At 47.9% G+C, this 14205-nt stretch overlaps 1 protein-coding gene across 2 annotated transcripts in view; it reads right to left on the bottom strand.

The window, feature by feature from the left end:
• The window catches only part of SETD2 (SET domain containing 2, histone lysine methyltransferase), a 37026-nt gene that overhangs the window by 7632 nt on the left and 15189 nt on the right, over positions 1-14205 (bottom strand). For both annotated transcript variants that reach the window (XM_069959177.1, XM_069959178.1), the window contains exons 4-16: positions 8722-13451; positions 8382-8513; positions 7762-7890; positions 7425-7548; positions 7169-7246; positions 6962-7059; positions 6477-6603; positions 6077-6211; positions 5814-5942; positions 4736-5434; positions 3731-3776; positions 2745-2904; positions 649-1336 (exon numbers count right to left, since the gene is read on the bottom strand). In XM_069959177.1, the coding sequence (XP_069815278.1) occupies positions 649-1336; positions 2745-2904; positions 3731-3776; positions 4736-5434; positions 5814-5942; positions 6077-6211; positions 6477-6603; positions 6962-7059; positions 7169-7246; positions 7425-7548; positions 7762-7890; positions 8382-8513; positions 8722-13451 (7275 nt within the window). The remainder of the gene's footprint in view (positions 1-648; positions 1337-2744; positions 2905-3730; positions 3777-4735; positions 5435-5813; positions 5943-6076; positions 6212-6476; positions 6604-6961; positions 7060-7168; positions 7247-7424; positions 7549-7761; positions 7891-8381; positions 8514-8721; positions 13452-14205) is intronic.

Below are 14205 nucleotides of genomic sequence, written 5' to 3'. Positions count from 1 at the left end.
GAGCGGAATCTTATAAAAAATATTGAGTAAACATTCCTGACGACTGGATCCGAGGAGGGCGACACATTGTAACAAACCACAGGCGCGGGGGCTTGGATTAATTAACATTCATGGCGAGACTGCGACCAACCAGAAAGAGGAGAAACTCAGTAAATACCCCAATGTCAGGGTCTACAATGTGATGTCAGGGGTCAGACTGACCGGACATGAACACAGCTGAGGATTTGTTACAGTTTTATCCTCCGATCAGCACAAATCTCCCTCCTGTACTGTTTGTTACAATGTATCAGAGCAGGTATAATGCGTCAGTATGGAACATACGCAGATTCTTCGTTACAATGTATCAGAGCAGGTATAATGCGTCAGTATGGAACATACGCAGATTCTTCGTTACAATGTATCAGAGCAGGTATAATGCGTCAGTATGGAACATACGCAGATTCTTCGTTACAATGTATCAGAGCAGGTATAATGCGTCAGTATGGAACATACGCAGATTCTTCGTTACAATGTATCAGAGCAGGTATGATGCATCAGTCTGGAACATTCGGCCATTATTTCTCACGGCTGATTGTTTGTTACAATGTATCAGTGCAGGTAAAATGTGTCAATATATCGAGGCATAACAATGTATAACTAGGCACCTACCTGCACCATGGGCTGTGCCGTCTGCGGGTAGGGGGCTGGCACTCCGTACACAGCTGGGCAGGCCTGTCCTGGGTAGTAGATTGCAGGCTGGGCAGGGGCTGCTGAATACTGAGGTTGCGTCTGGTGCTGCGGCACTGCCACTGCTTGCTGGTTGGGGTCCCACACCCCATATGTTTGAGTGGGTACAGAGCCAGGGGCTGGCACCGACATCACAGTCACATTGGAGTCTGGAGGAACCATTGGCTCCGGCTGGGCTACATACTGCTGTGCGGGGACATCCATTGGGGCCGCCACATGCTGCACCACAGGGACCGGCTGAGGGGTGAGCATTGCTGGATTGACCACCATGCCTTGAGAGGGGTCATAGCTGTTGGGAGAGTTCACAGACTCCAGAGGAGGGGGTGTGGGCAACAGGACTTTGCCGGCATTAGGGTTTGTGGGGTCTACGAAAGACTGGATAGGGTATCCTTGAGGGTATGTTATGAAGGATGGGGGGAGCTGGGTACCGAAGGCCATGGTATCGTAGGGGAGGGGGGAGGTGATGCCGATGTTCTGCATCTGCTGCTGTTGCTTTTGCGCCTCCCTCTGCGCCACCTCCTGCTCAAATAGCTTCCGGCGCTCCTCCGTGGACAGCTTGTTGCGGTCCTGTAGGCGACCCTTCTTCTTAGAGGAGGCCGGAGTGTCGTACCTGCGAGGAAACCAGACACATCATAACCCTGCTAGGCAACACCATGGCCTGTACTCCACTCACAGCCAGAGCTGCACTCTCATATGTGATGGCTGGAGTTTGGTATGTATGCCTGACAGGTGACCATCATGTACTGTGTACTGATGCATTGTGGGAGGTAACAGAAATGTCATCTCTCACAAAGCACTACAGAATATATCCCATAACCACCACTGGAAACCATCAAAACTGTGCAGGCAACTCTGGATGTGAGTAGAGTACAAAGACACTATGCAGCTCTGGATGTGAGCAGAGTATAAGCCCCTATGCGGCTCTGGATGTGAGTAGAGTACAAAGACACTATGCAGCTCTGGATGTGAGCAGAGTATAAGCCCCTATGCGGCTCTGGATGTGATTAGAGTACAAAGACACTATGCAGCTCTGGATGTGAGAAGAGTATAAGCCCCTATGCAGCTCTGGATATGAGCAGAGTATAAGCCCCTATGTGGCTCTGGATGTGAGCAGAGTATAAGCCCCTAAACGGCTTTGGATGTGAGCAGAGGATAAGCCCCTATGCAGCTCTGGAAGTGAGCAGAGGATAAGCCCTTATGCAGCTCTGGATGTGAGCAGAGGATAAGCCCCTATGCAGCTCTGGATGTGAGCAGAGGATAAGCCCCTTACGCAGCTCTGGATGTGAGCAGAGGATAAGCACCTTACACATCTCTGGATGTGAGCAGAGTATAAGCCCCTTACGCAGCTCTGGATGTGAGTATGGATGCATACTGTAGATGTGGTAAGAGTGTGGGTGTGGTGATGTGCGGGCGCAGAAGTGATCACCTTGATGTAACAGTAAGTCGGTAAGATAAGACAGGTTCCCCTTAGGCTGGGCTCACACCCAGAAATGGATGGTAAGAACGGATGCTGTTGTAGGCCATACTGCAGAATCAGTTTCCCATTGACTCAAATTATATGAAAAAACGGATTCATTTTTTCCCCCGTACACAAAAACGTGGTTTACCGTGTTATTCTGTATGTTAAAACTGAAGTGTACCTGTCATGAAATACGCTGACCCAATCGGCGTATAATTTTCACCTGCCTGGAAGTTCAGGTATGCATAGACAGGACCACACTGGGTCGGTCACTCAGAAGGTGGTCGAGCACAGTACTGACCCAGCAGGGTCCTATTCAGGGATACCCGAATGTCCGGCTGCAGAATGGATCGATCGGGTCGGTGTACTTCATGACAGGCGCTCTTTAAACACAGTAAAACAGACTGAAAAACACAGCGTGAAACCAGACCCAGAGTTACCTGGACCCCCCCTTCTGGCAGTACACAATCCTCTGCGGAGCCCTGCAGACCCCCTTACCTGTCCTCTCCCCTCTTCTAGCAGTATACACTCCTGTAATGAGCCCTGCAGACCCCCTTACCTGTCCTCTCCCCTCTTTGCGCTGCGCTCATAGAAGGACGGTGGAGATGGAGATTTCTTGCGCTTCTTCTGGCTCTGTCGCTCAGAGTCCCTCTCTCGGCCTGGAGTCTTGCTGGTTGGGGTCTGGTAACCTCCACCCGAGGAGTCTCTCCAGCGGTCATCTGTGGAAATGGGGAAAAAAAAGAGAAGACAGTGGGGGTGAGAATGATGTGCACAAAGCGACGGCATGTAAGATCTAAAATAAGGATGTGCACACAGTGGCGGTATGCAGGATCGGTAATAAGGCTGTGCACACCATGGCGGTACATGAGATCAGTAATAAGGATTTGCACACAGTGGCGGTACATGAGATCAGTAATAAGGATTTGCACACAGTGGCAGCACGATATCAGTAATAAGAATGTGCACACAGTAACGGAACAAGAGATCAGTAGTACAACGATACAGCGGTGTGCCATCTTTATACGTGCATTCTTAGGCAAGGATCACACACAAATTTCTGTCATATATATTGGTACCGCAGAAGAATTGGAGGCTGTCATGTTTGCATTTGAATGTGCACATACATAGTCTAAAAGTCGCTTCTATGAGCACATTTGCGATAACGCACTGCTATGTTATGGATAGGTGTAAACCAAGCCCAAGGATGTGCACACAGTGATCACACAGAGATACAAAAACTCCATTGCTTTATGCTATCTGTCCCATCCATCTCGGCTACATCTGTACATGACTGCCCTCTGTTGGTGAGAGTGCAGCAGTACAGGCAGGAGGATCAGCTTTCTCAGCAATGTGTAGTGCTTATTCTCACTATTGAACATAAGAAATGACCCCCCCCCCGAGAGGTGATGACTTCTGGTCACCACCCCCAAATTCCTGTATCAATCACCTCAGGTCTTCTCCGGACTGTAGGTGGTATTGGTTGTGGTGAGGGGTGTGGTAGTTGTGGTCACATTGTGGGGGGTTAATGAAAGACAAATCACTTACTGTTCTCCTTCTCCACTTGGGTTTTCTTTGGAATCCGATAAACTTCCTACAAAGAAAGAGCAAAGAAACCAATCAGATTACAGCACAGAACTGAGCGTTACTGAATGTATACATGTGTGTACAGGACTGTCCACTACTGAATGTATACAGGTGTGTACAGGACTGTCCACTACTGAATGTATACATGTGTGTACAGGACTGAGCACTACTGAATGTATACATGTGTGTACAGGACTGTCCACTACTGAATGTATACATGTGTGTACAGGACTGTCCACTACTGAATGTATACATGTGTGTACAGGACTGTCCACTACTGAATGTATACATGTGTGTACAGGACTGTCCACTACTGAATGTATACATGTGTGTACAGGACTGACCATTACTGAATGTATACATGTGTGTACAGGATTGACAGTTACTGAATGTATACGTGTGTATGGGATTGACCGTTACTGAATGTATACATGTGTGTACGGGACTGACCACTACTGAATGTATACAAGTGTGTACAGGACTGAGCGTTACTGAATGTATACATGTGTGTACAGGACTGAGCACTACTGAATGTATACATGTGTGTACAGGATTGAGCACTACTAAATGTATATTTGTGTATACAGAACTGAGCAATACTGAATATTTTTCCTAATAAAGACAACTCCTCCTTATGCCCCTTTCCTGTAGGCAGATGTCATGGAGGGGTCCTGCTTTATGAGAACAGTTCCTGTCGTATGGCTGACATGTGATGCTACAATTGTTTTGCTGCCCACAGGTTCAAGGACTGGTGGCTGCGGTGAGACAATGCAGTGCATGATGCAGTTACCCCAAACCACCAGGGGCAGCAGCGAGGTAGGAAGGAAAACACCATAACTAGAACAGGAGTAGACGACCTGATGTAAAACTTAGTATTTGTAGATCTAATCTGTAATCTTCAATTTTGCAAGGGACTCACGCAGCACCTGCCAATAACTGATCAGCAGCAGCAGGGAGTCTCCTTACCTTTAGATCTTTCCATCCATCCAGCAGCTTGTTAGCAAGTTCACTCATATCCAGGATCTTGTCTGTCTGTTCCTGGCTCCGCTCGCTCTCCACATCAGATACACCTTCCTCCTCGTCCTGAGACGGGGTTTCCACAGCAGGGGTCTCTTCTGTCTTCACGCTGGTCATATCCTTTGTCTCCATTTCAGAAGCCTCCATTCCAGTGGATGGCTCTTTGCTGCCGTCAGGTGAAGACTCGTCTTCCGTTTTGATGGATGGAGGTGGCTGCTCCTCTAATGGCGGTGGGGGTGGAACCTCTTCTGTTTTAGTATCTTCTCTGAGCTGACCTTCTTTCTGGTCATCGCTGGCCTGGGTCTCTGGCTTCGCCGGGGCCTCCTTCACCTCGATTTCACTGGCAGCGTCAGACACGGCACTGTCCATGCTGTTCTCACTGATTATCTTCAGTCTTCGTAGCACTAGCTTCTTGGGGGTCTCACCCTCCATCTCTATGTTCAGTTTGGCAGCAGGGTCGGGTGTGTTGGCCGGAGTATTAAGCGGGGTGTGAGCTCGGGACGTGTTCTCACTGGAGTAGCCGTCACCCTCACTTAGCTGTGGGATGGCCGTCTTCGTCTGGGCCCATCGCTGGATGATGGGAAGTATCTTACTCTCCTCCAACATGTTCTTATTGGGGATCGGAAGCAATTCCAGCGTTTTGATGATCTGATGCAAAGAACACAAAGAAGTTTATTTTTGTTCATCACTTCATCTTAATATACACGGTTGGCCTGATAAGTTACCAATGTTACGTCAGCAGGGGTTTGGCCTCGGCGGCATAGAGATATCGTAGTTCTACGGGGCTCATGTCAGCCTGTTCAGTGATTACCTGTTTGTATCAATAAACTCAAGTGTAGCCCTGTTCAATGGCATGGGACGCTATAGTACTTTACGCTGCCCATAGTAATGTTGCGGCAACAGTCAGATCAGCACTGAAGCTGCTGCTGCTAAATCAGATGCCTGAGCATAGGCCATTAGATTGTAGGGTTGGGCCTTAACCTGGTCAGTCACACACTGTAGTATTGTAGTGATCAGAAGTACTGACCTCTAACTGCAGCTTGATGCTGGTACTTGTGTTCCCCCGGTTGTCGCCAAGTTCCGCCATCCAGATCCACAGGAGTGACAGTCCGTGACATTCCAGAAATGACTTGAGACAGGTCTGAGACTGTGTGTTCTGCAGAGAGACAAGCGGTGGAGATGGTGAATGTGCTGGAGATGCTGCTATACGGAGCCAATGTGCGCACGTCACAAGCAGATTAATAATGGCTACAATCTGTGTAATGTAAAGACCTCGTATCAGCATCTTACCCTGATCAGCTTGAGGCAGGTGAGCTTCTGATCCAATGTCTCTATTCGGACCATGAGCCGCGATAAGCTCAGCACCTGGTTTTTGTCTGACAGGCCTTCTCCATTCTCTAGCAACGCCTCCAGCTCCCCATCCACCTAAGTCAAAGCAGGAAGAAAATTAAGAATGAATGGGACTTTCTAATAATACCGGGAAAATCTGGGATGGGAATTGGAGGTGCTGGATTATCAGAAATTTGGATCCATATAAATTTGCTTATAGCACTAGCAGCAGCAACTATAGGGCCTACTAGGTTCAAGGACTATATAGGAGCAGAGATGCCCTTGCAGTAAGGCTAGTAAGATGCTGGGTGCTGGAATGGAGTAATTTCCCTATACAATGTCCAGAACAGGGGGCACTCACTGAATCCTTTTTGCGGGACCTTTCTTTCTTCATCTTGCCCCCTGCTGCCCGGACGCTGACACGGTTCTCTCCCCCGAGGTAACCTCTACAATTTGCAGACCCACAAAAGCACTTCTGAGCTTCTTTGCTGCAATGAATCAGAGAGAATAGAAGGTTATTTCGCTGGGAAAAGTTTCAGATTTGCCACTGTAGAGAAGAGCGGAGACCATCAATATGGCTGCCCATATAGCTTCCACAGAGGGTGTCTGAACGCTTTCTCAGACTTTAAACTGGCAGATGTATAAGAATGGAGGATGTATAGTGGGGGAGATTTGCCACTCAGGGGCCTGGGAAAGCCCTATGCTGGAGGCCAGCAATTAGAGGCGAAAAGATGGGCTCCGGCTGGTTCCTAGCTATATGGTTACCATGTTACATAATGGGGACTGGTATTTTTCCCCTCAGCATCGGGTTTATTCTCAGAACACTATATAAAAGATAGGCTTTACCCGTATCGCTGAAACTGGTAGTCAAAGGTTAGTTCAGCCCCGGCTGGGACCAGTCTTGTGGTAAAAAAGCCGACTCTGAGCTGTCCATTGACCGTCCACTGCAAGACACAAGGCAGGGCAACATTAAGAGCGGACCCCCGGATACACACAACCCTGTCCCATCACAGCCTGTGAAGCGGGCCTATACTCAGCCCGGTCCATACTCACCTTCTGGGTCTCACAGTTGGGGTCACAGCTATGGTTCATGAAGCGTGAGCAGTTCCCCTTCTGCGTTGCGTCTATAATCTGAGAGAAAAAAAAAACGACAACACAGAATAAGAATGTCAGCGTTGGGGCCAGAGAGAGCGCCTGCCGCCTATATGGAGCAATTCCATGTGTGCTGGGAGCTGCCCCTTTACAAGCAGGCGGGATGGTAAGTGTGAATGGCGCATTCTAGCTACCATTCATAGTTCTCTCTTCTCACCTCATCGTTTTTTAGCGCCATGAAATAATAGTGAATGTTCTTGTTGCGGGCGTACTCCTTGACACGGGCTTTAAACTCCTTGTGGTCCAGGACCTCTCCGCAGTACTCCAGGACAAAGGTGTTCCTATAGGAAGGAAGAAAACCAGCCTGAATGATCTCTTTCTGGAGCTTATCCTGTGATCTTGAGCGCCACACATTTCACCATAAACCAAAATTGGCCACAGCTCTTTACGAAAGAAGGAACAGAAGGCTTGTGGGTGAGGAGAAGGCCTTACCCTGGTATAAAAGCCCTTATCTCGGTGTTAAAAAAACAAACAAACAAAAAAAAAAAACTTACGGTGTTAGGTCTCTGCCGGCTCGGAGGCCCCAGCCCTTCTTCTCGGTCAGGATGACTTCTACATCAGCGTGCTGCTTCCTCTGGAAACGCCGGTTGGAGCAGTAGTCTCCATTAGGGCACCGCGATGAGCTAAAGAGACAAGAGCAGCAGAGTCAGAGAGAAGGAAGACACTCAACCAAGAGTCCACCACAATACGGCCCTATAACGCAGAGTGACCAACAAATAAAGGGACTGGGGGTTTCCCTGCAAAACTATTCAAAAGAACTTCCTTCAGGCTGCTGTACACATTCCTAATATTCACTTACTCATTTTTTTTTTATATATCTTTACAGCAGGTGGCTTATAGCATCCTAGTACAGAGCACCAAAACCCATGCACAGCCATAGCATTACACTGGAAATTTCTCCCTTGCTGCAGCCACCACTAGGGGGAGTTGATTGTATACTGTATATTCATTAAGGCTCCGTTTACACTGAGTAAAACTGGCGGAATTCCTTGTCAGCTATAGGAGACTCATGCGCCTTCTCTCTCCACACAGAAGAATGAACATGTCCATTCTTCTACGCGGAGTTATCCCACAAGTCTACAGACAACACCAGGAGGGATACAGGAACACTGACCACTCAATCATGAGGAGCCGGTTGAGACAGTCTTCCCCACAGGCCACCTCTTCCTGAGACCGCTCCTCTTTAGACAGCAGCGGACACTCGCACTGCATGCGCTTTATGTCCCGGTGACTCTTATTCTTCTTCCTGCAAAACAGAAATCATTGTCAGAACAGACTGTATATCTAAAGAGCTCAGGGGTGTAATATTCTGCAGGACATATGACATATCTGTCAGGAGGTGAGGTCAGGGGTGTAATAACCTGCAGGATATATCACTATGTATCAGATAGGAGGAAGAAAGGATAGCACAATGTTCTGCAGATCACAGATCATCACACACAGTAGCCTCATACCTCTCAGTGAGATAGACGTTCTCCTCGATGAGGTCAAAGTATGTTGGCATCTTTCCCAGTTTGTAGCCATCTTTCCAGTGCTGGGGGTCCCTGAAGTCATCCATGCGGCATATGGTGCCCATTCTTCCCTGTTTGGAGGCCAGCGAGTCCACTAGTCCGGCCTCAGCCTTCATTCTTCTTCTTACTTCTGTGTCATTCTCCGAGTCGCTCTCTAACTCCTGCCTCCGTTTCTTTGGTGGTCCTCGCTCTTTCATGTCGGAACGCTCCCTCGCTAGCTGCTCTCTCTTGTCTATTCGCGGGACGTTGTCCTTTATGGAGTTGCTGCTTATCTCGTGTGCCTGCACCGAGCCACTTTCCCTCGGTTTTTCATGGAAAACCCTGGCGTGGTGACCAAACTCGTGGACATGGTCCTTGTCCCAAGCAAAGTCATAATCGTCATCATCGTCGTCTTCATTGTAACAATGTGTGACCGAGTCGGGCACTTGACCTGACATCTTTCCATACTTGAAGTCGTGTTTGTTGTGGTAGCCGGAATTCCAGTATCCGTTGTCTCCAGCATAACCTTGTGAGGGGTCAAGGGAGGCGTTTCCCTGCGGGTAACCAAAGTACATGTAGCTGCTGTCGGGGGGCTGATACGTGCTGCTCGGCTTCTCTGGCTGCGAGAAATCCCACCCCAGATCAGACAAGTCTTCTGCTGCCTGGAATCCATCAACTCGAGAATAGTCGGGAGGTCCCAGAGCATGGTTGTACTCTGATGCCTGATGTCTACTGTCCGGCCTCTCTGTGATGCTCCTCTCAGGCTGCTTCTCCATCACGGCAAGCTTGGAGGGCGCTGCAGGCTCTGCAGGCCTTTCCGGCTCCTTTGGTGTTGGTTTAGCTGGGCTGAGGACGGATATCTCCTGCAATGCCATACTCTCCATGAAGGCTTTGCCTTTGTTTTTAGGTTTCATGGGTACAGGGCGGCTGGTGCTGACATCGGCGTCAGATGGACGAGGCCGAATCTCTGCTTCTGAAGTCTGAATTGCATCAGGGGTGGACTCTGGAGCGGGGATGTTTTTTACATCTACCGGGGTATCAGGCACCTGTACAGAGTCCCTCTCTTTAAAGTCTTCAGACCTGATCTCTTGAGGTTCTCTATGATCTGAGGTCTCTGCACTGATCGGGGGACCTGGAGGTGGTGAAGGACTAGCTACTTCCATGGGTAACGTGTATGTTGTAGGGTCTTGTGTGCCCACTGTAGAGACTATAGCACCGTCATTGTGTAATGCTGAGGGTTTAGCCTCTTCTGTGGATAATACTGATGGTGTAACATCCTCCATGGACGCTGCAGATGCCGTCACATTGTCCCTGGATACTGAAGATGGTTCAGTATGGTCTACGGATAACACATACAGTCTAGCCTCTCCACTGGACTCTGCAGCTGCTTCAGCAACGTCCATAGCTGGTTTAGTCTCTTCACTGGCTACTGTAGATGATTTAGCACCTTCGATGGTCACTGCAGATGGTTCAGTGTCTTCTATGGTTAATATAAAAGGTTTAGCATTGTCTATGGTCACCGAAGACATTGTAGCACCATCCATGGTTAATGCAGCTGGTTTTGCATGTTGTACAGTCAACGCAAGAGGTTCAGCAACATCCTCGGTCATGGTGGACATTTCACCTTCTTCTACAGATAATGTAGACGTCTGATCATCTTCCACACTTAATGTAAACATCTGACCTTCTTCTGGAGTCACTGGAGACATGTTTGCTTCTTCCAGGGTCAACGTAGAGGTTTTAGGAACCACCACAACTGACTGAAGGCGGTTCCTGGGTAGGCCGCTGTCATCAGAATCTGTGTCATCTGATTCACTCTCTTCGCTCTCGCTTCCTTCGCTATCTGAGTAATACGCCTGGACAGCACTGATGAAGTTCACAGAAGGCTTCACACCGTCAGGTGGTAACTGTGACCCATCATTTACCTCCTCTTCGGCTTTGATAGGGAGGACCTCGGGTTTGTAAAGTTCCTGCTTACAAGAATCGCTCTTTTCTGTTCGAACTTCTATCCATTCAGTGGGGGATTCTTCATGGTTTTCCTCATATTTTGCTAAGGGGCTACCATTCTGTAAAGAATCTGCTTCAGTGAGAACTTGTGGGGGTGGTGGGGAGGGTGGCTCTTCTTCTTGTAGTCTGTCTACAGTCAGGTCAATGGCGACACAGCTGTCTTCGTCATCAGTGTCATCACTTTCTATTGTTTCTAGAGGACTTAGTTGCCTATCTGGTGGTGCACTCTCTGTGGTCTCTATATGACAGATGTCAGGGGACATAGGCTCTTGAGGTAAGTGGCGCTCGGTAGAGTCGCTCTGGGCTACACTTGGCGTTTCTGACACCAGCCTTGTTATATGAGGCTCAGTCTGAACGTCTATTACAGAACATTGATTGTCGCTTATTTCATCCGACCCCCAAGAATGATGGACATCTTCTCTGGGGTCAGGCTTAGAGTCCACTTTGTCCGAGTCTCGACAAGGACTGAAATCTTTGGTTATGTTTTCTAAGACGCTGATTTTGGATGTAGGGTCTATATCCTCATTAACAGAAGACCCCAATGCTTCACTATTCAGAGGGGTTTTCTTGCAATGGTTATTGGTCAAAACAGGACTATGAATTGGATGCGCTTCGTGATCCTCTTCAACTTTTTTGTGCAACTCGCTTTCATAGTCAGTAACCATATCAAAAACATTGGCTGCGTCAGCAACGTCTGAATGGTGGTTTTCTGAGCTCGGTATTTCACATGGTTCTTCTACATGACTAGTTTCAGTAGAACTGAGGGTAACAAAATGCCATCCATGACTGTGGGAAAATTCATCATCATTAGACTGCTCAGGACTGTCACTCTCACGGGCATCGATAAATGAGTCCTCGGTGTTCACATCATAACTATTTTCCAGTTCGTTTTCGGTGGAGGAAGTCGCCTCCTGTTTGAAGCAGGAAGGAGATGCCATCTGATTTTCCATCATGCCGCTCTTCTTGTGCACTGATGGATCACATGACGCACTTTCATCTTTTCTGCCTGTTTTGCGCTCCTCTTTTGGCGCTGGCCTTTCCTCCAGGTCCCACTTAGAACTTTTTCTTCCGGAAGTAACAAAATCCATTTTGGAATCTGAGGATTTTGAGAAATTAGATTTTGCTCCACTGTCGCCCCGCGAGTGTGAAGACACATGTCTGACATCAGCGTCTCTTTGGGGAGAACCTTTCCGATTAGATTCTCTTTCTGGAGACTTGACATCTTTCCCAGCTCTGCTGGAAGATGTTCTTCCTCTGCGATCAGGATCATAAGAAGAATCGAATTTGGGATCTTTGTCGTATTTTGAATGTGAAGAGGATGTCATCCTTGTTTCTCTGTAGGAATGAGAAGATGATGATGAAGGGCGCCTGGAATCGCCCGATCTGGAATATGTTCTTCTATAATCATCCTCCGAATCAGAACTTTCCCTGGCTCTGCTGTCTGCATAGGAGCGTGAATATCTAGTTCTGTAAGGAGAACTTCTATGGTACCTTCTTTCAGACTCATAATGATGTGAACGCTCAGATCTATCGGATCTAGAATACGATGAGCTAGTCCTTGGACCTCTGTCAGATCGAGACCTTGAGCGTGATCTGGAACGAGACCGGCTTCTTCTTCTGTCACGGTCTGATCTAGAATGGGAATAAGATGAGTACTTGGAGTCTCGATCTGACCTGGAGTAACTTGAATGCTTCTGATCTTTTACAGGCTTCGACCTTGAAGATGAATATCTCCCAGCATCCTCACTTCTCATAGACATTGAGCTTCTTTTTAAGTCTCTTTCTCTACTTGAAGTGCGTTTTAGCTCATGGGATCGGTGGCTTGAGGAGGTTTGTACAGAATCCCCATCGGACTCTGACCCAACCACCATGGTTTCTGAGTGAGACGACTTTGACCGTGGTTTTTCAGGACTGGGATTAGATTTGATGCTTTGTGCACTGGCTGTAGTCTTCTCTTCCTTCCCAATATGGGAATATTCTCTCTCGGCAGTCGTCTCCGTTTTGTCGGTGACTGCTTGAGTGCTTGGGCTTTCTACAACAGAAATGATAGCGCACTCTTTACTGTCCTTGAAGCCAGTTCTGCTTATGACGATTGTCGCTGATGGTGGTGGTGGTGGTAACAGTTCTTTTGAGGACACGGTGCTTGTTGGTTCTTTCACTGGTGACTTTGCAGAAGATGAAGTAGCGCCATCTGTAGCCAACACAACTTCAGGAGAGGACATAATGCTTTCCATCTGTGCCTCCTGGGGTGATGGTGAGGGGGACTTGGGAGCGGACATTGTCGGAGGTGGAGGGGGTGGCGGTGGTTGGGGGGCTGGTAGCTTGCTTGTAACACTAAGAAGATGCTTTTTGAAATGTATTTTACCCAGCTCCACCTTGGGCTTTGGTAGGAAAACCTCAGTAACTCCGCCAGTGGATTCAGCAAACTCCATCTTGAGCTTTGATATATGTTCGGTGGAGCTGAGCGTTGGTAGATTACTCTGCGACTCATTCTGCTTGTCGGCTAAAGACGTCAGTAATCTGTTCTGTAGGGTTTTCTTGGTGAAGCTGAACGACACCTTTTGCCTTCCCTGTTCTTCCAAGTTCACCTTCGATTTGGTTCCTTTAGGTAGAAATCTACTTGAGGAAATGCCCTTAAAGGCGTTTGTCAGCTTCCCAAGTCCTTTTGTTGAGCCGTCATTTTTGGCCTGTAATAAAGGAGAATTGACAAGTGTAGATGAACATGCTGTGTACTTTTTCCCATGCAAGAATAGACAGACATTGTGTGAATCAATAGACAGTTTACTACAGCAAACAGTGTCCTAGGAAATTATTCTCTAATGTGGCGCTTAGTGATGGGGGCTGGGTGGCTATAGGAGGAGGCCAAAAAACTACACAGGAGGAGCAGAGTCGCCAGAAGTACAGAGAATTCATAGAAGGGGTGTGCTGACCACAGCTTAAGACCTTATGCACATGGCGGTATTAGTGCTCCATATTGTGGTGTACTATACTTCAATAAGCCTTGTGCAAAGTTCAATAGAAAGTTACAAATAATATCACACTCCAATGGTGCCCGTCCAGTAAATCTAGGGGATGCCATACATCTGTGTGCTGCCACACAGCTTCAGTGCAAGAGAGAAGAGCTGAAGAGTGAAAGCATTAGGGTCCCCAGAAGCAGAGTGTTTAAGGAAAGGATCACCCTAATATTGTAAGAGGTTAGGTATAACTTAGTCCACTAAGCAGCACAGACTATCAAAAGGAGAGGAGGGGTCTGGTATAGACCTGAGGACAACAGTATATAGGGGCAGATGCTGAGCTTGTGAATAGTTTTCTATAATTTAAAGGGGTTATCCTGCGCTACAAAAACATGGCCACTTTTGCCCCACTCTTGTCTCCAGGTCAGGTGTGGTTTGCAATTAAGCTCCATTTACTTCAATGGAAATGAGCTTCGAACCCCACCCC

The sequence above is a fragment of the Dendropsophus ebraccatus genome, chromosome 2, assembly GCF_027789765.1.
Source record: "Dendropsophus ebraccatus isolate aDenEbr1 chromosome 2, aDenEbr1.pat, whole genome shotgun sequence".
Taxonomy (NCBI): domain Eukaryota; kingdom Metazoa; phylum Chordata; class Amphibia; order Anura; family Hylidae; genus Dendropsophus; species Dendropsophus ebraccatus.
The sequence above is the reverse complement of the archived record's forward strand: the minus strand, read 5'-3'. Positions and strand labels throughout refer to the sequence as shown.